Genomic DNA, 25,808 nt, shown 5'->3' with positions numbered 1-25,808 from the left:
TTGCAGGAATAGCAAGGCTAGGATGCAGGAATGGGAAGAGATTGGTTTTCAGCCTGTTTTCTATTGACGCCAAAGATCACCAAACCAGATTAGGTGAAACCAGTCTAGATATTCCATTGGAGGGACCCATTGTAAATGAGCTAAACAAGGACAGCCCAGTTTTTGAACATTACTATTATAATCATTTGAAAGTTTCGAACTGATCTGTCACTTATCAGACTTTCCACTGTAAGTCCTATAGTTATTAAACATCATAAACCTGTGCAACATGTGTTGAAGATTTGCGCTAATATTTTACGTGTTTCCAACATTTTTGGGCAGTCCCATTAATTATCAGGGTTCACTGGATATCTCTGCAAATTGTAAATTTGCTTTCCTTGGATGACAGGTGTTCACAGTCGGCAGATTTAAATCAACCAGATCTATGCAAATGCAAAAAAGAAATCCCTGTTGAAGAAGTATGTCCCATATATCTCATAAAATATGTGTGTTTTCCCTTACTTTTCCTAGTCAGGGAACACCCTTATATCTGCCATACCAGGCAGCAGTAACTGTTTTTTCGCCGTAAAGACCATCTTGCAACTTGGTTGGCAGGTGTTATCTTCAGTTTGTATGACCACATTTCTGACAACCATTTTTTCTTAAATGTAATCCTCAATTTACTGCAGAAAAGTCATGTGAGAAAGGCACAGTATTTTGGCATTTCAGAGATAAACACCAAAGAAAGATTTGCAAGGTTTTGGCTTTTTAAGCTGCTCATTTGAAATCCTTCTGAAAATATCAAAATCTGGATTGAAGACTTCTTGTTTGTCCAGATGGACCTTTTTCCTTTTTGAAATATACTAAATTATTCATGACCTGTCTCCTAAACCGATGTTTGAGACTAGGTTCATTAGAGGTATCTGCTATGTTTTTTCTTCCTAGGATGCAAAATCTTGTTTGTGGTTCATGCACAGTTTCCTTGCATTATTCAGAGTGTTTTGTGGATGTTTTTTCTTTGAAAACCAAGAAGACCCACTGAGATTCCACCACCACCATATTCCATGCACAAACAGATAAATATTGAGCTTGCATAATTACTAAGAAACTCAATTCTAGAAGCACTTAAGCCAGCCTCCTCTTCAGTGGAACTAAGCCTTTCACAAGGCACTAATAGTTTCCATGTTAACACTGACTTAATTCTGATATGAAGGTGCCGTCTCATCCCGAGAGAATTGCTGGTTTCGGCAATTTTTAGGTAAAGTATAGCCTTTAAAAACTGTGAAATAGACTTAGGTTTTTTAAAAACCGATTTGTATTTGGTTTGTCTGTATTTCATGTGCTGGGCCTAATTCCCGTTGTTGGCGCCATTCTGTGCATAGGGGAACACAGCAACATTCAGTGTGCTTTTCCGGTAATAATACTTTAGTATTTAAAGCTTGATTGAATTATTATCAGAGGGAAGGTTTGGTGTGTTTGGCGCTTAGGATGGTCTTGTGTCTGAAGTCCACACAAGATTTCTGGCTGGTTCATACCATGCGTACGAGTATACCTTATCTCTCCCGGGTAATTTCTTTATTTCTTTCTTTCTTCCTCTGCTAGTGTCTGTTTTCTTACATCTTTGATCCAGTCTTCCTATCTTTGTAATTTAGGGCTCATCCATTGTCCTACTATGCGCCTTTGTCGAGCAGGAGTGTAAATTATATGAAGTTTTTTCATTTTATTTTTCATTTATTAACCTCTAAACTAGAAGACATGTCTGTGAATACAGTTTAAGTTTTGTATGTGTGCGTTCTTTACATCTGCCTACAAAGGATTTCCAGTAGCTGGTCAGACTTCGACATGCCCATGTAAAGTGACAAAAAGTGACTTCTGGCTACTTGCATTTGGGGAAGTTGATTTGTTTTGTGGGTTCATTTGCTTGTAGCATCAGCGGGGTGATGTATGTCCTATGCATGAAAATGAAATGTATGGGCCTAAATCTTGTGTTACTAGAGACTAGGCATATGAGTGCAAGGGCTTCATCCCACATTTCCTTCCTGTAAATTGTATTCTACAGTATGGTTCCCCTTTTTGTTATGATTTTATACGGGGTTTGGCGATCTCCATGCGAATAGCTGGGTAGAGCCTAGGAATTATCCCTCTGCCTTTATCTGTTTGAATTATCAGCTCTATGGCGTATGAGATATGGCTAGGTTTTCTTAGTTATTTCTATACCTGGTTTACAAGTCGGCTTGTAGTGTAAGATTGTGCGAATTGTCGTGTTTCTAGTTGAAATCTGGGCAGCACAGTCGTTTTGATTATTTCTGGTCTTCCTGCCAAGGATAATAGCAAAAAGTCCATGGATTTCTTAATGTCTCCTATTAGTCTGTCTGTGTTAAGTGCATGCAGTCTTTCCTCTTGATGGGTAGCAATGGCCTCTGTTGGGACGAAAAAGTTCTTTGCAGCGTTTTGGGCATGTACCCCTGCCCTGAGTGCCCCAACTATGGTGATGTCTGCCACGGAGAGTCAAGTGCTGTAAGGTCCTTGGCCCCTTTGCTCAGGATCCATAGTAGGTTGGCCTCTAGGACATCAGGAGTGCCCAGTGGCCCTCTGTATGGGGCTCCGACACCCACCAAGTGCTTGAAAGTTTCTTGTTCCCAAGGAACCCCTGCAAGCTGTAGCCTGTCTCTTGGTACTTACCTCAGTGAGTCCAGCGGAAACATTAATGATTTTTGTTTGCTGTATATCCTGTCCCATCTGTTTGCCAAAATGTTGTAATTCTTGCATCAGTGGTACTCCAAATTCGATGAGCTTTGTCAGATAAACCAATAAAAACGTCTGCATGTAACATGGTTCAGGTCAAGTTCCACTACAGCTACCTTTACTTCAATTGATGCTCTAGAGTTGTGTATTAGTGTGATCTCTGCAGAGCTGCATGCCTTCTCTTCCTGTCTTGGCGTCGCCATGATGAGTAATTTACGATATTTATCGATGCTAGGCTGGTGAAAAGCCGCACCTATGGGCCCTCAACTATTGGCATTTCCCTGCTGCAGCCTGGTACTCTGTGCCACCCAGAGGGGCCGAGGTCAGAGCTTTCTCTGCAAGTTTTAAAATAATATAGTTTGTGGCCTCTGCCGCACTTCATCTGTGAGACCTTTGTGATACCTGGCGCTGTTAAACTGTTTTTTTCTTCACGCATCACCCGGCTGACTCGGGGAGAGTAATTTCAGTAGTTTTGTATGTTCAGTTATTGATGTTTAAAGTAGCTGTAATACAGGGAGGCTGTGGCTGAGCCCAATCATTCGTGTATTCTGTTCTTCCTGTCCATGATGCCCAGCATTTACTGTCTCGTTTTCTGCATTTTCACTTTTAAAGACGCTGTGTAGCGCACTCATCATTTTTGGCCGATGGAGTGTGCACTTTTGCCATTGCAGAATATTTTACTCCAGCTATGGCGAGGGTACTCCGCCCACCAAATTTAGAGTTGTCTGCCAGCCCAGGAAGACCTCTCTTTCATTTCCAGGAACCACTGTCGCAGCTGTTCCTGTACATGCACTCAAAGTTTGATGGATGGCTTTCAGTTTGTTGTTTATTTTCCAAACAAAATCCCAAAGTGAGATTTTGTTTTTGAAAATGGAAAAAAAAGCAATGGCCACTTGCCGTGGGAGTTTTCCCCTATGGCGTGAGGGTCATTTTGCAATTTTCACTTCCCTTTTTTACCTGGCGGTGACAGGCAAAGTAAACTTGCCATTTGTTTGCCCACTGTGATTAGGACAGGAAGACAAATGGCCAAACCTCTGACTGCCCTTACCCCACTGGGTCATCTGGGATGGATGCCAGTGATGGAGTAGTCTCTTCTGTCGACATAGTGAAAGTCCGCCTAACTCTAAATGAAGCTGGGTGGACCTTTAGTTTTGTTGAGGTGGGTACTCCTTCGCCATTGCAAAAGAGTGCCCTTTTTGTCAAACTCCAAATAGGGTGCCTAGTTCCTTTAGTAAGCTTCCTGGGACACGCAGCCCTTCGTTCAGGCTTTTCTTTACCTCTGCTGGTTCCTATTTCTTCCAGGGGAGTCTTCCGTGCCCCACAGATGTACTGTGTGACTAGGCTTAGGGCCCCTCACTTGTCAATCCCAGGCTGCAGGTGCCAGCAGCACCTCCCCGCAGGTCTCATTCACCACTTTTGGCTTTGGTGATCCTGAGTGATGCGAGTAGCTCTCCAGGGGCCCTCAGTCCCAAGATAGTGCTGTTTGTCACTCCAGTGAGGTTGACGCAGTTGCAAACCAGCATGGCGGCCCTCCACTCAAGTGCAGTTTTTACCAATCCTGTGCCATTTTCCAGTAGCGCAGCAAGTATTCCATGCTTCTGGTGCAAGCAAGACAAATGGCTCCTTTGACTCCTGTTGAGATAATAAAAGACAGTTATTAGAGTTCAAGGGGCCCCTCTGGGCCCCAGCGCCAATACACCTGCTGCACCAGTGGTAGCTACGCACCTGCCATTTTCGCATTTTCTCACATTTTTGATGTTCCTGTGCATGTAAGCTCGTTGTTAATTACATTTAACACTAATGATTGTCGTGGATGGGTGTTATGTTCTCGGAAAATTGCAGGATTATTGGCCCCAATAAGGGGGGTCTGTACGGGGACTTCCTTACAGCATCGTATCATGTGCCCCCATCCCAAAAAATTATTGTGCACTGCACATGGCGAATAATAAAAATGTCCAATTTGGGGTGTGTGATTTACCTACAAATTATGGCTGCTCAGCAGGGCAGCTCACGACTGTTGGGTCTTGCTAATTAGTTCATTTTTGATATTTATGTTGTGAAGGCAAATATCTGTCAACATGTACCTGTAAATCTTCCCATGGAGCTTAACAGTCTCCCTTGGCCCTCGCTTAGCTTAGTAGAAAAAGAACACCTAATCATCCAGAGACAGGTTGGCAGATTAGTTTATTGGAGCAAGTAAGTCGTCTAGAACACAATTTCATTTTTTTTGTAATGAAAACGAAATCAATAAAACTCTTAGCTGAGCATCATCAGATTATAAGGGCCCGGAGTGTAGCGATGCTTGCAGCATTTTAATAAAAATGAAACGATCATAAGCAGCTACGTACAAAAACTTTAATCAAGGATTGGAACCCAAGTGGAGGCCTTCATAATGGAATAATTGGGATTTGCTCCCTGTAGGAAAGTACCATCTTGCCTGGCATGTTACCCCCATTTTTCACTGTATATATGTTGTTTTAGTTGTATGTGTCACTGGGACCCTGGTAACCCAGGGCCCCAGTGCTCATAAGTGTGCCTGTATGTGTTACCTGTGTAGTGACTAACTGTCTCACTGAGGCTCTGCTAATCAGAACCTCAGTGGTTATGCTCTCTCATTGCTTCCAAATTGTCACTGACAGGCTAGTGACCATTTTTACCAATTTACATTGGCTTACTGGAACACCCTTATAATCCCCTAGTATATGGTACTGAGGTACCCAAGGTATTGGGGTTCCAGGAGATCCCTATGGGCTGCAGCATTTCTTTTGCCACCCATAGGGAGCTCTGACAATTCTTACACAGGCCTGCCACTGCAGCCTGAGTGAAATAACGTCCACGTTATTTCACAGCCATTTTACACTGCACTTAAGTAACTTATAAGTCACCTATATGTCTAACCTTTACCTGGTAAAGGTTAGGTGCAAAGTTACTTAGTGTGAGGGCACCCTGGCACTAGCCAAGGTGCCCCCACATTGTTCAGAGCCAATTCACTGAACTTTGTGAGTGCGGGGACACCATTACACGCGTGCACTACATATAGGTCACTACCTATATGTAGCTTCACCATGGTAACTCCTAATATGGCCATGTAACATGTCTATGATCATGGAATTGCCCCCTCTATGCCATCCTGGCATTGTTGGTACAATTCCATGATCCCAGTGGTCTGTAGCACAGACCCTGGTACTGCCAGACTGCCCTTCCTGGGGTTTCTCTGCAGCTGCTGCTGCTGCCAACCCCTCAGACAGGCAGCTGCCCTCCTGGGGTCCAGCCAGGCCTGGCCCAGGATGGCAGAACAAAGAACTTCCTCTGAGAGAGGGTGTGACACCCTCTCCCTTTGGAAAATGGTGTGAAGGCAGGGGAGGAGTAGCCTCCCCCAGCCTCTGGAAATGCTTTGTTTGGCACAGATGTGCCCAATTCTGCATAAGCCAGTCTACACCGGTTCAGGGACCCCTTAGCCCCTGCTCTGGCGCGAAACTGGACAAAGGAAAGGGGAGTGACCACTCCCCTGACCTGCACCTCCCCTGGGAGGTGTCCAGAGCTCCTCCAGTGTGCTCCAGACCTCTGCCATCTTGGAAACAGAGGTGCTGCTGGCACACTGGACTGCTCTGAGTGGCCAGTGCCACCAGGTGACGTCAGAGACTCCTTGTGATAGGCTCCTTCAGGTGTTAGTAGCCTTTCCTCTCTCCTAGGTAGCCAAACCCTCTTTTCTGGCTATTTAGGGTCTCTGTCTCTGGGGAAACTTTAGATAACGAATGCATGAGCTCAGCCGAGTTCCTCTGCATCTCCCTCTTCACCTTCTGATAAGGAATCGACCGCTGACCGCGCTGGAAGCCTGCAAACCTGCAACATAGTAGCAAAGACGACTACTGCAACTCTGTAACGCTGATCCTGCCGCCTTCTCGACTGTTTTCCTGCTTGTGCATGCTGTGGGGGTAGTCTGCCTCCTCTCTGCACCAGAAGCTCCGAAGAAATCTCCCGTGGGTCGACGGAATCTTCCCCCTGCAACCGCAGGCACCAAAAAGCTGCATCTCCAGTCCCTTGGGTCTCCTCTCAGCACGACGAGCGAGGTCCCTCGAATCCAGCGACACCGTCCAAGTGACCCCCACAGTCCAGTGACTCTTCAGCCCAAGTTTGGTGGAGGTAAGTCCTTGCCTCACCTCGCTGGGCTGCATTGCTGGGAACCGCGACTTTGCAAGCTTCTCCGGCCCCTGTGCACTTCCGGCGGAAATCCTGTGTGCACAGCCAAGCCTGGGTCCACGGCACTCTAACCTGCATTGCACGACTTTCTAAGTTGGTCTCCGGCGACGTGGGACTCCTTTGTGCAACTTCGGCGAGCACCGTTTCACGCATCCTCGTAGTGCCTGTTTCTGGCACTTCTCCGGGTGCTACCTGCTTCAGTGAGGGCTCTTTGTCTTGCGCGACGTCCCCTCTCTCTGCAGGTCCAATTTGCGACCTTCTGGTCCCTCCTGGGCCCCAGCAGCGTCCAAAAACGCCAAACGCACGATTTGCGTGTAGCAAGGCTTGTTGGCGTCCATCCGGCGGGAAAACACTTCTGCACGAATCTCCAAGGCGTGGGGGATCCATCCTCCAAAGGGGAAGTCTCTAGCCCTTGTCGTTCCTGCAGTATTCACAGTTCTTCAGCCTAGAAAGAGCTTCTTTGCACCAACCGCTGGCATTTCTTGGGCATCTGCCCATCTCCGAGCTGCTTGTGACTTTTGGACTTGGTCCCCTTGTTCCACAGGTACCTTCAGACAGGAATCCATCGTTGTTGCATTGCTGATTTGTGTTTTCCTTGCATTCTCCCTCTAACACGACTATTTTGTCCTTAGGGGAACTTTGGTGCACTTTGCACTCACTTTTCAGGGTCCTGGGGAGGGTTATTTTTCTAACTCTCACTATTTTCTAATAGTCCCAACGACCCTCTACAAGGTCACATAGGTTTGGGGTCCATTCGTGGTTCGCATTCCACTTCTGGAGTATATGGTTTGTGTTGCCCCTATCCCTATGTTTCCCCATTGCATCCTATTGTAACTATACATTGTTTGCACTGTTTTCTAAGACTATACTGCATATTTTTGCTATTGTGTATATATATCTTGTGTATATTTCCTATCCTCTCACTGAGGGTACACTCTAAGATACTTTGGCATATTGTCATAAAAATAAAGTACCTTTATTTTTAGTATAACTGTGTATTGTGTTTTCTTATGATATTGTGCATATGACACTAAGTGGTACTGTAGTAGCTTCACACGTCTCCTAGTTCAGCCTGAGCTGCTTTGCTAAGCTACCATTATCTATCAGCCTAAGCTGCTAGACACCCTATACACTAATAAGGGATAACTGGGCCTGGTGCAAGGTGCAAGTACCCCTTGGTACTCACTACAAGCCAGTCCAGCCTCCTACATTGGTTGTGCAGTGGTGGGATAAGTGCTTGAGACTACTTACCACTCTTGTCATTGTACTTTTCATAAGAGAAAAATATACTAAACAAGGTCAGTGTATATACACATAGCCAAAAAGTTTTGCATTTCCTCTTTTCACTCTTTTCTAAGTGCTGAAAAGTACTACTAAACTTTCAAAAAGTTCTTAAAAGTTTAAAAAGTTTTTTCTGTCTTTCCAAAAAGTTCTGAAAACTTTTTTCTCTTTTTCTATCACTTTAACTCTCTCTAAAAAAATGTCTGGCACAGGAAAACATGTTGAACTGTCCAAACTTGCATATGATCACCTTAGCTGGAAAGGAGCAAGGAGTCTCTGCATAGAGAGAGGTTTGAGTGTAGGGAAGAATCCTTCCTTAGAACTGTTAATTAATATGCTTAGAGTACAGGATAAGGCCATAAGTGCCCAATCTGTAGAAAAAGTAGCTAATGGTTCTCAATCTGATCCAGGGACTCCCCCAGGAAAAGGTTCAGGAAAGACACTTCTCAGCCTGCCCATTACTAGACAGTCTAGCATAGTTGGTACAGAGGTTGAATCACATCATACTGATGATGTGCTCTCACATTATGCTGGTAGCCAAGCTGTTAGGGTGCCCTCTGTAAGGGACAGGTCTCCTTCTGTTCATTCCCATCATACCTCTGTATCTAGAAATGTCCCTCCCACCCACCCTGATGACAGATTGTTAGAAAGGGAGCTCAATAGATTGAGAGTGGAACAAACCAGACTGAAGCTCAAGAAGCAACAGCTGGATTTGGATAGACAGTCTTTAGAAACAGAGAGGGAAAGACAGAAGTTGGGTTTAGATACCCATGGTGGCAGCAGCAGTATTCCCCATAGTCATCCTGCAAAAGAGCATGATTCCAGGAATCTGCACAAGATAGTTCCCCCTTATAAGGAGGGGGATGACATTAACAAGTGGTTTGCTGCACTTGAGAGGGCCTGTGCTGTACAGGATGTCCCTCAAAAGCAGTGGGCTGCTATCCTATGGCTATCATTTAGTGGAAAAGGTAGGGATAGGCTCCTTACAGTGAAAGAAAATGATGCCAATAATTTCCAAGTTCTTAAGAATGCACTCCTGGATGGTTATGGCTTAACCACTGAACAGTACAGGATCAAGTTCAGAGAGACCAAAAAGGAGTCTTCACAAGACTGGGTTGATTTCATTGACCAGGCAGTGAAGGCCTTGGAGGGGTGGTTACATGGCAGTAAAGTTACTGATTATGACAGCCTGTATAACTTAATCCTGAGAGAGCATATTCTTAATAATTGTGTGTCTGATTTGTTGCACCAGTACTTGGTGGACTCTGATCTGACCTCTCCCCAAGAATTGGGAAAGAAGGCAGACAAATGGGTCAGAACAAGAGTGAACAGAAAAGTTCATACAGGGGGTGACAAAGATGGCAACAAAAAGAAGGATGGTAAGTCTTCTGACAAGGGTGGGGACAAATCTAAAAATGAGTCTTCATCAGGCCCACAAAAACACTCTGGTGGGGGTGGTGGGCCCAAACCCTCCTCTAATCAGAACAAGGAAAAGAAACCATGGTGCTATTTATGTAAGATAAAAGGCCATTGGACAACAGATCCCAGTTGTCCAAAGAAAGGCACCACAGCTCCTACCACTACAACCCCTACTGCTACACCTAGTGTCCCTACTAATAGCAGTGGTGGTGGGAGCAAACCTACTAATAGCCAATCCAAGGGAGTAGCTGGGCTCACTTTTGGTAATTTAGTTGGGGTTGGTCTGATTAGGGAGACCACAGAGGCTACTTTAGTCTCTGAAGGGGCTATTGACTTAGCCACTTTGGTTGCTTGCCCCCATAACTTGGAGAAGTACAAGCAACTAACCCTAATAAATGGTGTTGAGGTCCAGGCCTACAGGGACACAGGTGCCAGTGTCACAATGGTGATTGAGAAACTGGTACACCCTGAACAACACATACTTGGACACCAGTACCAAGTAACCGATGCTCACAACATAACACAAAGCCACCCCATGGCTGTTGTAAATCTCAACTGGGGGGGGGTATCTGGTCCAAAGAAAGTTGTGGTAGCTTCAGATTTACCTGTAGACTGTCTATTAGGGAACGATTTGGAGACATCAGCTTGGTCAGATGTGGAGTTGGAGGCCCATGCAGCAATGCTGGGCATCCCAGGGCATATTTTTGCTTTGACAAGGGCTCAGGCCAAAAAGCAAAAAGGACAGGGAAGCTTGGATCCTGGAACAATGGACCAAGTGCTCCCTAAAGCTAGGGCTAGTAGAAGCAAACCACTTCCTACTATCCCTCCCTCTACAGTGGATTCTAATTCTGAGGAAGAAGAATTCCCTCCCTGTGCAGAACCTACACCAGAGGAGCTGGAAGCAGACACTGCTGAGCTTTTGGGTGAAGGGGGGCCTGCCAGAGAGGAGCTGAGTGTGGCACAGCAAACCTGTCCCACATTAGAGGGTCTCAGACAGCAAGCTGTCAAACAGGCTAATGGGGATGTCAGTGACTCACACAGAGTTTACTGGGAGGACAACCTCTTGTACACTGAGCAAAGGGATCCTAAACCTGGAGCTGCCAGGAGATTAGTGATTCCTCAGGAGTACAGAAAGTTCCTCCTAACACTGGCACATGACATTCCCTTAGCTGGGCACCTGGGTCAAATGAAAACTTGGGACAGATTGGTACCACTGTTTCATTGGCCTAGGATGTCTGAGGACACAAAAGATTTTTGTAAGTCCTGTGAAACCTGTCAAGCCAGTGGCAAGACAGGTAGCACTCCAAAGGCACCCCTTATCCCACTGCCTGTGGTTGGGGTTCCCTTTGAAAGGGTAGGGGTTGACATAGTTGGCCCCCTTGACCCTCCTACTGCTTCAGGCAATAGGTTTATCTTAGTGGTAGTGGACCATGCCACAAGGTATCCTGAAGCTATTCCTTTAAGGACCACTACAGCTCCTGCAGTGGCAAAGGCCCTCCTGGGAATATTTTCCAGGGTGGGCTTCCCAAAGGAAGTAGTATCAGACAGAGGAAGCAATTTCATGTCTGCATACTTAAAGGCCATGTGGAAGGAGTGTGGTGTAACTTACAAGTTCACAACACCCTATCATCCACAAACAAATGGACTAGTGGAGAGATTTAATAAAACTCTCAAAGGCATGATTATGGGACTCCCTGAAAAACTCCGCAGGAGATGGGATATCCTTCTACCATGCCTCCTTTTTGCCTACAGGGAGGTACCCCAGAAAGGAGTGGGCTTCAGCCCCTTTGAACTTCTTTTTGGACACCCTGTTAGGGGTCCACTCACACTTGTAAAGGAGGGTTGGGAACAACCTTTAAAAGCTCCTAAGCAGGATATTGTGGACTATGTACTTGGCCTCAGATCAAGGATGGCTGAGTACATGAAAAAGGCCAGTAAAAACCTTCAGGCCAGCCAAGAGCTCCAGAAGCAATGGCATGATCAGAAGGCTGTTTTGGTTCAGTACCAACCAGGGCAGAAAGTGTGGGTCTTGGAGCCTGTGGCCCCAAGAGCACTCCAAGATAAATGGAGTGGTCCACACACAATTGTTGAAAAGAAGGGTGAAGTCACCTACTTGGTTGACTTAGGCACTGCCAGGAGTCCCCTTAGGGTGCTCCATGTCAACCGCCTGAAACCCTACTATGACAGGGCTGATCTCACCCTGCTCATGGCAACAGATGAGGGACAGGAAGAAGACAGTGATCCTCTACCTGATCTCTTCTCTTCCACAGAACAAGATGCTCTTGTGGAAGGGGTAGTTTTGGCTGATTGTCTTACTGCTGAGCAGAAAGATAATTGCATAAATCTCCTAGGACAATTTTCAGAACTCTTCTCCATTGTGCCAGGCACCACTTCTTGGTGTGAGCACACTATAGATACTGGAGACAGTTTACCTGTCAAAAGTAAGATCTATAGGCAGCCTGACCATGTCAGGGACTGCATAAAGCAAGAAGTTCAGAAGATGTTGGAACTAGGAGTGGTTGAGCACTCTGACAGTCCATGGGCTTCTCCTGTGGTACTGGTACCAAAACCCAATTCTAAAGATGGAAAGAAGGAAATGAGGTTTTGTGTAGACTATAGAGGTCTCAACTTGGTAACCAAAACAGATGCTCACCCTATACCCAGGGCAGATGAGCTAATAGATACACTGGCATCTGCCAAGTATCTAAGCACTTTTGATTTGACTGCAGGGTATTGGCAGATCAAAATGTCAGAAGATGCTAAACCTAAGACTGCATTTTCTACCATTGGAGGACATTACCAGTTTACTGTAATGCCTTTTGGTTTGAAAAATGCACCTGCCACTTTTCAGAGGTTGGTGAACACAGTCCTGCAAGGGCTGGAAGCTTTCAGTGCAGCATATTTGGATGATATAGCTGTCTTTAGCTCCAGCTGGGATGATCACCTGGTCCACCTTTGGAAAGTTTTGGAGGCCCTGCAAAAGGCAGGCCTCACTATCAAGGCTTCAAAGTGCCAGATAGGGCAGGGTAAGGTGGTTTATCTGGGACACCTTGTTGGTGGGGAACAGATTGCACCACTTCAGGGGAAAATCCAAACTATTATTGATTGGATTCCCCCTACCACTCAGACTCAGGTGAGAGCCTTCCTAGGCCTCACTGGGTATTACAGGAGGTTCATTAAGAACTATGGCTCCATTGCAGCCCCTCTTAATGACCTCACATCCAAGAAAATGCCTAAAAAGGTATTATGGACAGCAAACTGTCAGAAAGCTTTTGAGGAGCTGAAGCAGGCCATGTGCTCTGCACCTGTCCTGAAAAGCCCTTGTTACTCTAAAAAATTCTATGTCCAAACTGATGCATCTGAATTAGGAGTAGGGGCAGTCCTATCACAACTTAATTCTGAGGGCCAGGATCAACCTGTTGCTTTTATTAGTAGAAGGTTGACCCCTAGAGAAAAGCGTTGGTCTGCCATTGAGAGGGAGGCCTTTGCTGTGGTCTGGGCTCTGAAGAAGTTGAGGCCATACCTGTTTGGCACTCACTTCATTGTTCAGACAGACCACAAACCTCTACTTTGGCTAAAACAAATGAAAGGTGAAAATCCTAAATTGTTGAGGTGGTCCATATCCCTACAGGGAATGGACTATACAGTGGAACATAGACCTGGGAGTAGCCACTCCAATGCAGATGGACTCTCCAGATATTTCCACTTAGACAATGAAGACTCATCAGGTAATGGCTAGTCTTATTGTCCTTCGTTTGGGGGGGGGTTGTGTAGGAAAGTACCATCTTGCCTGGCATGTTACCCCCATTTTTCACTGTATATATGTTGTTTTAGTTGTATGTGTCACTGGGACCCTGGTAACCCAGGGCCCCAGTGCTCATAAGTGTGCCTGTATGTGTTACCTGTGTAGTGACTAACTGTCTCACTGAGGCTCTGCTAATCAGAACCTCAGTGGTTATGCTCTCTCATTGCTTCCAAATTGTCACTGACAGGCTAGTGACCATTTTTACCAATTTACATTGGCTTACTGGAACACCCTTATAATCCCCTAGTATATGGTACTGAGGTACCCAAGGTATTGGGGTTCCAGGAGATCCCTATGGGCTGCAGCATTTCTTTTGCCACCCATAGGGAGCTCTGACAATTCTTACACAGGCCTGCCACTGCAGCCTGAGTGAAATAACGTCCACGTTATTTCACAGCCATTTTACACTGCACTTAAGTAACTTATAAGTCACCTATATGTCTAACCTTTACCTGGTAAAGGTTAGGTGCAAAGTTACTTAGTGTGAGGGCACCCTGGCACTAGCCAAGGTGCCCCCACATTGTTCAGAGCCAATTCACTGAACTTTGTGAGTGCGGGGACACCATTACACGCGTGCACTACATATAGGTCACTACCTATATGTAGCTTCACCATGGTAACTCCGAATATGGCCATGTAACATGTCTATGATCATGGAATTGCCCCCTCTATGCCATCCTGGCATTGTTGGTACAATTCCATGATCCCAGTGGTCTGTAGCACAGACCCTGGTACTGCCAGACTGCCCTTCCTGGGGTTTCTCTGCAGCTGCTGCTGCTGCCAACCCCTCAGACAGGCAGCTGCCCTCCTGGGTTCCAGCCAGGCCTGGCCCAGGATGGCAGAACAAAGAACTTCCTCTGAGAGAGGGTGTGACACCCTCTCCCTTTGGAAAATGGTGTGAAGGCAGGGGAGGAGTAGCCTCCCCCAGCCTCTGGAAATGCTTTGTTTGGCACAGATGTGCCCAATTCTGCATAAGCCAGTCTACACCGGTTCAGGGACCCCTTAGCCCCTGCTCTGGCGCGAAACTGGACAAAGGAAAGGGGAGTGACCACTCCCCTGACCTGCACCTCCCCTGGGAGGTGTCCAGAGCTCCTCCAGTGTGCTCCAGACCTCTGCCATCTTGGAAACAGAGGTGCTGCTGGCACACTGGACTGCTCTGAGTGGCCAGTGCCACCAGGTGACGTCAGAGACTCCTTGTGATAGGCTCCTTCAGGTGTTAGTAGCCTTTCCTCTCTCCTAGGTAGCCAAACCCTCTTTTCTGGCTATTTAGGGTCTCTGTCTCTGGGGAAACTTTAGATAACGAATGCATGAGCTCAGCCGAGTTCCTCTGCATCTCCCTCTTCACCTTCTGATAAGGAATCGACCGCTGACCGCGCTGGAAGCCTGCAAACCTGCAACATAGTAGCAAAGACGACTACTGCAACTCTGTAACGCTGATCCTGCCGCCTTCTCGACTGTTTTCCTGCTTGTGCATGCTGTGGGGGTAGTCTGCCTCCTCTCTGCACCAGAAGCTCCGAAGAAATCTCCCGTGGGTCGACGGAATCTTCCCCCTGCAACCGCAGGCACCAAAAAGCTGCATCTCCGGTCCCTTGGGTCTCCTCTCAGCACGACGAGCGAGGTCCCTCGAATCCAGCGACACCGTCCAAGTGACCCCCACAGTCCAGTGACTCTTCAGCCCAAGTTTGGTGGAGGTAAGTCCTTGCCTCACCTCGCTGGGCTGCATTGCTGGGAACCGCGACTTTGCAAGCTTCTCCGGCCCCTGTGCACTTCCGGCGGAAATCCTGTGTGCACAGCCAAGCCTGGGTCCACGGCACTCTAACCTGCATTGCACGACTTTCTAAGTTGGTCTCCGGCGACGTGGGACTCCTTTGTGCAACTTCGGCGAGCACCGTTTCACGCATCCTCGTAGTGCCTGTTTCTGGCACTTCTCCGGGTGCTACCTGCTTCAGTGAGGGCTCTTTGTCTTGCGCGACGTCCCCTCTCTCTGCAGGTCCAATTTGCGACCTTCTGGTCCCTCCTGGGCCCCAGCAGCGTCCAAAAACGCCAAACGCACGATTTGCGTGTAGCAAGGCTTGTTGGCGTCCATCCGGCGGGAAAACACTTCTGCACGAATCTCCAAGGCGTGGGGGATCCATCCTCCAAAGGGGAAGTCTCTAGCCCTTGTCGTTCCTGCAGTATTCACAGTTCTTCAGCCTAGAAAGAGCTTCTTTGCACCAACCGCTGGCATTTCTTGGGCATCTGCCCATCTCCGAGCTGCTTGTGACTTTTGGACTTGGTCCCCTTGTTCCACAGGTACCTTCAGACAGGAATCCATCGTTGTTGCATTGCTGATTTGTGTTTTCCTTGCATTCTCCCTCTAACACGACTATTTTGTCCTTAGGGGAACTTTGGTGCACTTTGCACTCACTTTTCAGGGTCCTGGGGAGGGTTATTTTTCTAACTCTCACTATTTTCTAATAGTCCCAACGACCCTCTACAAGGTCACATAGGTTTGGGGTCCATTCGTGGTTCGCATTCCACTTCTGGAGTATATGGTTTGTGTTGCCCCTATCCCTATGTTTCCCCATTGCATCCTATTGTAACTATACATTGTTTGCACTGTTTTCTAAGACTATACTGCATATTTTTGCTATTGTGTATATATATCTTGTGTATATTTCCTATCCTCTCACTGAGGGTACACTCTAAGATACTTTGGCATATTGTCATAAAAATAAAGTACCTTTATTTTTAGTATAACTGTGTATTGTGTTTTCTTATGATATTGTGCATATGACACTAAGTGGTACTGTAGTAGCTTCACACGTCTCCTAGTTCAGCCTGAGCTGCTTTGCTAAGCTACCATTATCTATCAGCCTAAGCTGCTAGACACCCTATACACTAATAAGGGATAACTGGGCCTGGTGCAAGGTGCAAGTACCCCTTGGTACTCACTACAAGCCAGTCCAGCCTCCTACACTCCCTTCTTGCAGTCGTAGATTGTAATAATTGTAAATGTAGCATTCTTTAAAGAGAAGGGGTCAAATAAGAATGCTAAAAAAAGTTAACACAGTTTCGAATATATTGGAAGATCTCTCTGAATACCTTCAGTCAAGTATATTTACAATTTGTTGTAACAGAAAGATACCACTCCAAGATGCTAACGCTGTGCCTCGAGCCAGGTGCTGTGCTTGAATTGTACGACACATGAAGGCACTGCTTCTTTCCCTGGCTGTCTGCCCACATCTTCCTCTGGTTAGGTGCCATCTTCTTCCATCGTCTAGGTTTCCTCTTCTACCGCTGTTTACCTGCCTTCTTCTGCCTCTAGCTATCTGCCCTATTCTTTCTGTGGTTATCTTATCTCTTCTACCTCTCATTATCTGCCCTTATCTTCCTCGGTTAGGTCCCCTCCTCTTCCTCAGGTCAAGTACCCGTTCTTCCTCTGGTTACCTGTCCTCATCTTCCTCTGGTTAGGTGCCCTCTTCTTCCTCTGGTTAGGTGCTTTCTTCATCCAGTGTTTATCTTGCCTCTCCCTCTGGTTATCTACCCTCTTCTTTCTCTAGCTATCTTCCCTTTGCTACCTCTGGGTGTTTACGATCTTCTTTGTCTGGTAACGAGTCCTCATCTTCCTCTAATTAAGTGCCCTCTTCATCCACTGTTTATCTACCCTCTTCTTCCTCTGGTTATCTTCCCTCTGCTACCTCTTGTTGTCTACAATCTTCTTCGGCTGGTTACCTGTCCTCATCTTCCTCTGGTTAGGTGCCCTCTTCATCCACTGTTTATCTACCCTCTTCTTTCTCTGGTTATCTTCCCTCTGCTACCTCTGGTTTTCTACGATCTTTCTTTGTCTGGTTTCTTTCTTTGTCTGGTTATCTGTCCTCATCTTGCTCTGGTTATCTGTCCTCGTCTTGCTCTGGTTATCTGTCCCCGTCTTTCTCTGGTTATCTGTCCCCGTCTTTCTCTGGTTATCTGTCCCCGTCTTTCTCTGGTTATCTGTCCCCGTCTTTCTCTGGTTATCTGTCCTTTTCTTTCTTTGGTTATCTGTCTTTGTCTTCCTCTGGTTATCTGCCTTTGTCTTCCTCTGGTTATCTGCCCTCTTCTCTCTCTGGTTATCTACCCTCTTCTTCCTCTGGTTATCTTCCCTCTGCTACCTCTTGTTGTCTACAATCTTCTTCGGCTGGTTACCTGTCCTCATCTTCCTCTGGTTAGGTGCCCTCTTCATCCACTGTTTATCTACCCTCTTCTTTCTCTGGTTATCTTCCCTCTGCTACCTCTGGTTTTCTACGATCTTTCTTTGTCTGGTTTCTTTCTTTGTCTGGTTATCTGTCCTCATCTTGCTCTGGTTATCTGTCCTCGTCTTGCTCTGGTTATCTGTCCCCGTCTTTCTCTGGTTATCTGTCCCCGTCTTTCTCTGGTTATCTGTCCCCGTCTTTCTCTGGTTATCTGTCCCCGTCTTTCTCTGGTTATCTGTCCTCTTCTTTCTTTGGTTATCTGTCTTTGTCTTCCTCTGGTTATCTGCCTTTGTCTTCCTCTGGTTATCTGCCCTCTTCTCTCTCTGGTTATCTACCCTCTTCTTCCTCTGGTTATCTTCCCTCTGCTACCTCTTGTTGTCTACAATCTTCTTCGGCTGGTTACCTGTCCTCATCTTCCTCTGGTTAGGTGCCCTCTTCATCCACTGTTTATCTACCCTCTTCTTTCTCTGGTTATCTTCCCTCTGCTACCTCTGGTTTTCTACGATCTTTCTTTGTCTGGTTTCTTTCTTTGTCTGGTTATCTGTCCTCATCTTGCTCTGGTTATCTGTCCTCGTCTTTCTCTGGTTATCTGTCCCCGTCTTTCTCTGGTTATCTGTCCCCGTCTTTCTCTGGTTATCTGTCCCCGTCTTTCTCTGGTTATCTGTCCCCGTCTTCCTCTGGTTATCTGCCCTCTTCTCTCTCTGGTTATCTACCCTCTTCTTCCTCTGTTTAGGTGCTCTCAGCCTTGAGACGATACTACCCTGAGTACCATCTAGTGGTGCAATAGTGGTGTCTTCACTTCAGAACCTTTAGCAGTAAACTGTTTTGCCTTTGTAGATAAGTCATAATGTGTGATCTACGCGTGAGCATTTGTGGATCAGCACTCTGGTTTTAGAGTTTTGGGGAGGGGGCGAAGGTTCATCAGGGGCCCCATGTTTAACGCGGTATTGTACGCTTTCTACAGCTGGCAGAGCAGTATCTGTAGTGTTATCCCCGCAAGATTTTCCAGAAAATTTGCTTCAAAGTCTTACCTTTCATACATCAAACTGCACTACTACCAGTTCAAGGCACGCTGCAGTGAGCAGAGTTCAGGTCCTGTCCATCGATTGTGTGACATCATCTGTAGGGCTGGGAGGGATCGGATGGGGAGTGTTGGTGATAATGTACATTAGTAGGGAGCAACGATGGAGGATGGGGTATCGTGCTGCAAGCTCCTGTGGTGTTACTGAAAGTATATTTTCCACATCATGTTACCAGTCCACCAGTTCTGCCAGCCAGCAGCTGGCTTGTCCTTGTTCACGGCCAGAGAGGAGGGCAAGCTTGTGCTTGAAGACACACCTTTGCCCAGTGCCTGCTCATCCACCACTTCTGGTACTCTTTGTTTTTTTAAATAAATAATTAAAAAGCTGATGGACAGAGGTATCAATGAAAAAATTATATTATTCCTAGATATGTAACTTCTCCATGCATAGCAGTAGTTGTATTTACGGCATGTAACTTGTGGCTTTTATCGGATCCACATAGTCACTCGCCAGTTAGCATCAACATCTGCCTTCTATCATATACTCCAGTAACTGACATAAGGTGGGCAGGCCACCCGCAGCCCCTCCATGTAGGAAGCTCCTGTTTATATACTGGCTTAACTTGTCGCATGTCTGATGACATCACAAACCACACTAAATAAACCGTTTTTTTCCGAACTTGATTCACATGCGTTGCTGGTCAGAGTAATGGCGGATTGATTGTGTGTGTGTGTGTGTATGTGTGTGTTTTTTTTATTTTTTAAGTTTAATCAGGTTTATCATGTAATATTTGAAACTCAAACAATAGTCAACATCACAAAAAGCAATAAAAATACAAAGTTAATAGTGTGGTTTCTGAGCAGTTTCTTATGAAAGACCTGCAGCTCCTGGACCAGTGGTGGGCCAGCTGTAGGCGTAGCCGTGACACACACCTTTATTAAGTCCCAGATGACATTTCAGTCTCTTTAATTGCACTTCCTCTCAATTTCTGTCTCGTAGGTGTAATAATGAGAATCTGCGTTGTTTGCCACAGGAGTGGTTGTACAATGTCTTAGAGGAAATTAAATCCAGCGACCCATCGTCCAAACTCTGTGCTACTAGACGCAGTGCAGGCATCCCCTTCTACATCCAGGTAAACCCAGCTGCTGCTTTACTGTATATTTCACCAAAATGTGCCTAGACCAACCTGCAGTGCTTCGGGACGCTTTGCATTTGTTAATGGCAAGCATTCTTTAATGTAAACGTGGGTTGTTTGTTTTATTTAGGAATGATACAAAGCACAACACACCACAGCAAAGCCTCATGATATTGTCACTCAATTTATTCACTGTTGTACACTTAACTTAGTTATTCTTGGCTATAAAGAATTGCTTACTTAAGCGATTATTTCTTTGAAATCATATTTAATGTTGTACGCTTTTTCTTACCCCAGTGATTATTGCCAGTCAGAACTGACCTGCACCTTAAACACCGTAAGGTTGTAAATAAATAGAAAGCCAATGTAATTTTTGTGTTGACAAAGTCTTTTTTTCTCACCCTTCTGAAGTATATGTACCGACTGTGTGAAGATGTACATACGTATCCACCAACCTTAGGGCAAGCGTAGACTGTAATTATCCTCTGACAGTTCCATGACTAGGTGAGGTGCACACAAGCAGCGTAGGGTTTCGGTAGACTGTCCTGGTCATGCTAGGGCCCCCTGGCACGAGCTGTGGCAAGAGTTCTGCTTGTATAGTGCACTGTCCACCATCTTGTGAACTCCTCTGTTCTAGAGTAAAGAGGAAACGCCATCTTGTGGGTTCCTTTGTGAGCATCCACTAAAAAAACACCTTCTTGAGTACAGCCGTGCATGTTCCATCAAGCCAGGTGTTTTATCAACTTTCACATATAGATTTTGCTGATTACAAATGCCTTGTTTTCCAATATTTTATATTTATCTTTACTGATATGTACTGCACTCGTCCTTCTACTTTCATACAAATAAAAACAGTTTACCCTCCCCTCTGAGAGAAATAAAGGATTTGAGGAGATACTAAATATCAGACGTAGGACATTTTGGTTCAAGCCTAGTTTACGTAGACTCCGCAGTCCTTAAGGGATGAAGCCATAGTTGTCAGCGATGTATTCATCAACTGTTTGTTCGAGCAAACATGACACAATGAAGCTAGTCTCCCTCCTCCACAGCTCCAGAGGACGGAATACAGGTTGAGATAAAAATCACAGATATTTCTGAACACATCGTTTTAAATATATCAAACGATGATATTATAACACTTTATTTGTTTTCCAGTTCCAAAATATTTCATTGCTGGATTACTGGCAAGAAACAACACATCAGGTTTTAGATAATTAATGAAAATGGCTTAAGTTTGTAAGCAATATTCTGTAATTAGTTTGAAAATAAACCCAGCGTGGGTCAGTTGTACGAAACACAATTAGTGTAGCCACTGATTTGACTTAAATTAATATTTTTTTCTGACAGAGACTTCTAGCCTCAGATGTCTCCCCTTTTGAATATTCCCTAACTGTCAGACTGGATCCAGAAACCTTTCAGCAGTACCCCTGGATGCTGGTAGGTGGTACCATGCAGCTCTCCACTGACGCCATTCTGCTCCAGAAATGACATAGAGAGCCTATAAAGGTGCCATTTCCATGCGCTGACGTCCGTTCCTTTCTTTCCGCGCCACCAGACGCTGATCTGAAACTACCTCTTGCTTCTTTGCGACTCCTGTTAGCTGAAAAAATTTAAACTATGTACAAGGTTAATGTCACCTCCCAAACAACAGACTTTAAATCTTGTAGGGACTGCGACAGACCTTCATCGAGTTTCTCTGTGGTGCCTTGGATCGAGCTAAGTCCTGCAGTAATTGCTCTTTGATGAACCCCAATGCCACATAAGACAGCGCGGCAAAACTGCAGTCATCCCCAAACTGTGTAACTTAATCCTCCTGTTTTCAGAACCCGTTTTTGTTGGCTTTTAGGCCTCTGTGCACCTTATCCCTGCTAGTCGGTGCTAAAGTGCTTATGCTCTCTCCTTTCAACATGGTGTTACTGGTGGGGTCTGTCACCTACCACACTTACACTTCAAAGGCACTGGCCCAGCTCACACACAAAGAACTTCACACAAGCATACTGTGCTCCCAGACTGGGACCAAGGCAAGAAATTCCAAACACCTCTGTAGGGTGAAACTCCAGAAGGTTCTCACACTTCAAAGTGGGCACCAGGTATAAAAACAGGACACTTCGACCCACTCTTCAGTATACTCCTGGATACGACACTAGGATGCCCTGCTGCTTGAGGAGTGCCCTGCTTGCTGTGAAGGAAGACTAGACCTGCACCCTTCAACCCAGGCTGAAGTAACTCCAAGGTCCTCCTGTTCTGAGCTACCGGGACACAACTGCAACTGGACCTATCTGGACTTGCCTGAGCCCTACTGGCCTCTGCTGGATTGAATTCCTGAGCCCCAAGAAGTGCCTCCTCAGGTCCTGGACCCATGGCATGGCATGAATGGAGCTCCTCCTTTAAGAAAGAAAGAAATCCTGAAGTTTTGGGATCTTTGTGACCCGAAACAGGCCCATTCACTCCAAGATCTTGCCACCTGCACCAACCGCCAATGTGAAACTCTGGTGAATCAGATTTTGCGATCTACAGGGACTTCCAGCAACAACTGTTAACGCAAGATCTGCACTTCACGCTACAGCATCAATAGCCACAGTGACCACCAACGCATATCCCCAGCAATGACCGATGATGACGCAAGACAGACTCTTTGCGAAGCCCGTGTGCTCTTCATGCTTCAGCGACGACCATCTGCAGCACTGTACCTGCACCTTGCGGCCTCCTCCACTGCGAACAGAAGTCTTCATGCTGGACTTCAGAATGTAACTTTTTCAGATTGACTAACCAGATTGCTGTATCTGGCCGTGCTCCATCACGGTCGGCCTGAACTTGTGAGTTTCACCCGATCTTGCACAACTGGATAACTGCAAGTGGCATTTTGTGCTTTTAGGCACTATACTTTCCTGAAATCTTTAAAAATTGCATAGATCTGGTTCTGCTGACTTTATTTTTGTCATTTTTGTGGCAAATACATTGTTAAATTGTATGCTCTATTCCCTAAATTTGTGTGGGATTTTTCTTATGCCAAGTTTTCACTTTATTGCTGTTTGTTTGCTACATAATAATTTAAACATTGCCTCTAAGTTAAGCCTGACTGCTTTTGTACTAAGCTACCAAGGGGTTAACTTCAGTTTGCTTTAGTGACTCCTGTGGTTCACCCTGAGCAGGATTGTGGCTTTCGCTTGGGAAGGTCTCCCACACCCATCAACTAATAACATAATGTTCTATGGCATGTGTAGCTGCAGATACACATTCTAAGCATGATTCCACCATCTAGTTTTGGGCTCGGGGTATTACAAGTTGTTTTTCTTCGAAGAAGTCTTTTCGGAGTCACAGGATCGAGTGACTCCTCTTCTCGGTCATACTGCGCATCGACTCCATTGTTAGATTGTTTTCTTTCCGCTGTCGGGTTCGGACGTGTTTCCTCTCGCTCCGTGATTTTGAATCGGAAACTTTAGAAAACTCCTTTAATCGTCTGTATTGTTTTGATCGCGTTTCCATCTAGCCTCAAATCAATAGTACCGTCGGAATCTAGATTTCGCCCTTCTGGGCGCGTGCGCCCGACTCGGGCCTACCGCATGGAAGCCTGATGGATCAGACTCCATTTCGATTTTGCCCTCGGTGCCATGCAGTTTCCCTACACAGACCAACACCTGGTTTGTAATCTGTGTCTTTCTCCCAATCATAAAGAAGATTGTGAGGCATGTCGATCGTTTTGATCCAAGAAGACCCTGCGTGATCGGAGAGCCAGAAGGTTAGAGATGGTGTTGAAAAGTACAGAACATCTCGACGTCATGGAAGAAGAACAGGTGCAGACAGCGGTCTCCATCTGAGACACCGACTCCGAACAAGTAACGGAAGAAGATAGGCCTATCGCTGCTGGACAGCACATGAGTACGTCTGCCCCTACGCCCATATATAAAAAAAACATTGAAGGCCTTGGGTACACCACTGCCAGAGGACCATAGTTTGACCCGAAAAAAGACTATCATCGACCGACCTTTGGGTTCGGTGCCAAAAAAGGCCACTCCTCTGTCGACATCGGAGTTGAGTAAATCTGTAAAGAGTTCTGCCTCGGACTCGAGTAAGCGTCCTCACTCCTCGGAGTCAAAGCCTCGACGCCCTGCTTCAGAGCCGAAACAACCAACTCCATTTTCGGGACCTAAAAAGCTTCTATCTTCAGAACCCAAAAAATCTTCTTATACAGAAGAGCAAGGACTTTTGAGCCATCTCAAACAGAGTTCGAAATCACTGCAGGAATCTTACAGACATTCTGATGAGGACGCTGAGATTCAGCCTATTCTGGAGGTTATGGATGAAAGACAATCTATAATCCACATCCACAAAGAGACCGACCGAATTGTTACTGCACCTCCTCTGAAAACCAAAAGGAAGCTGGCTTTTCAGGAACAATTAGACACTGCTCAACGACCAGCAAAAATGTATAATGCAGAAGGAGAAACCAGTACCTGCCCCTACTTCTCCTCGTCATTCACCACAGCTTTTCCTTTCATCTCCACCCACTAGCCCACCACCATTGCCTTCTTCAACGCATTCACAGTACTCACATGGGGATACAGTGGATCCTTGGGATCTATACAACCCAGGTCCTATTCCTGATAATGAGCCTGATTTATACCCCTCCAAGCCTTCTCCACCAGAGGACACGACTGCATACACGCAGGTTGTTTATAGGGCAGCTGCTTACCATGGGGTGCTTATGCACACTGAACCCCTAGAAGAGGATTTCCTGTTTAACACTCTGTCCTCCACCCACTCTGGATATCAGTGCCTTCCTATGTTACCTGGAATGGTCAAACATGCAGACCACATTTTTAGTGAGTCAGTCAGAGCTAGAGTAATTACTCCTCGTATTGACAAAAAATACAAACCTGATTCTACAGACCCGGATTACATCACACACCAAGTTCCTCCAGATTCAGTGGTAGTGAGTGCGGCTAGAAAGAGGGCTAATAGCCAATCCTCAGGGGATGTTCCTCCCCCTGATAAGGATACTAGGAAATTTGATGCTGCTGGCAAGAGAGTGGCCACTCAGGCAGACAGTCAGTGGCGAATTGCAAATTCGAAGCACTTCTACCCAGATACGATAGAGCCCACTGGGATGAGATGCAAGAACTCCTACAGAACCTCCCAAAGGAATATCAGAAAAGGGCACAACAGATGGTAGAAGAGGGTCAGGCCATAAGCAATAATCAGATAAAGTTTTCCCTTGACGCCGCGGACACAGCAGCCAGAAGTGTCAATACTGCCATTACTATAAGAAGCCATGCATGGCTACGTTCTTCTGGTTTTAAACCAGAAATCCAACAGGCAGTGCTTAACATGCCTTTTGACAAAAAACATTTGTTTGGTCCCGAGGTCAATATGACCATAGAAAAACTGAGGAAAGACTCAGACAATGCCAAAGCAATGGGAGCATTATACACAGCATCGTATAGAGGCACCTTTTGCAGGCAACAGTTTAGGGGAGGATTCAAACCACAATCCTCTGAAGCCTCTACCTCCCAGGCGAAGCAGGGACAACAACAGCAGCAACAATATCAGAGAGGGGGATTTAGAGGGTCTTACAGAGGCCAATATTTCAGAAACAGAGGCAAGTTCCAAACCTCTAAACAAGCCACTAAACCATCCAAACAGTGACTTATTTACCATCCCTCAACCCCACACATCTCCTGTGGGGGGAAGATTACAGCAATTCCTCTCTCATTGGCAAAACATCACCATAGACCATTGGGTGTTGTCAATTATCCGCAATGGCTATTGCCTAGAATTGATTTCTACTCCTCCAAACATTCCCACACGTTACCACAGATTGTCCCCAGAGCACAATGTTCTATTACAACTAGAGGTAGAATCGCTACTACTAAAACAAGCAATAGAATTGGTCCCACATTCTCCACAAGGAACAGGAGTATACTCACTATACTTCCTTATCCCCCAAAAGGATGGCACTCTCAGGCCCATCCTAGACCTCAGATCTCTGAATCTGTACATCCTGTCAGAAC

At 45.9% G+C, this 25,808-nt stretch overlaps 1 protein-coding gene across 4 annotated transcripts in view; it reads left to right on the top strand.

Moving 5' to 3' along the window:
* The window catches only part of THADA (THADA armadillo repeat containing), a 1,551,972-nt gene that overhangs the window by 419,086 nt on the left and 1,107,078 nt on the right, over positions 1–25,808 (top strand). For all 4 annotated transcript variants that reach the window (XM_069233992.1, XM_069233989.1, XM_069233988.1 and 1 more), the window contains exon 24: positions 19,662–19,794. In XM_069233992.1, the coding sequence (XP_069090093.1) occupies positions 19,662–19,794 (133 nt within the window). The remainder of the gene's footprint in view (positions 1–19,661; positions 19,795–25,808) is intronic.

The sequence above is a fragment of the Pleurodeles waltl genome, chromosome 5, assembly GCF_031143425.1.
Source record: "Pleurodeles waltl isolate 20211129_DDA chromosome 5, aPleWal1.hap1.20221129, whole genome shotgun sequence".
Lineage (NCBI taxonomy): Eukaryota > Metazoa > Chordata > Amphibia > Caudata > Salamandridae > Pleurodeles > Pleurodeles waltl.
Note: the sequence above shows the minus strand (reverse complement) of the source record. Positions and strands in the feature narration are given on the sequence as shown.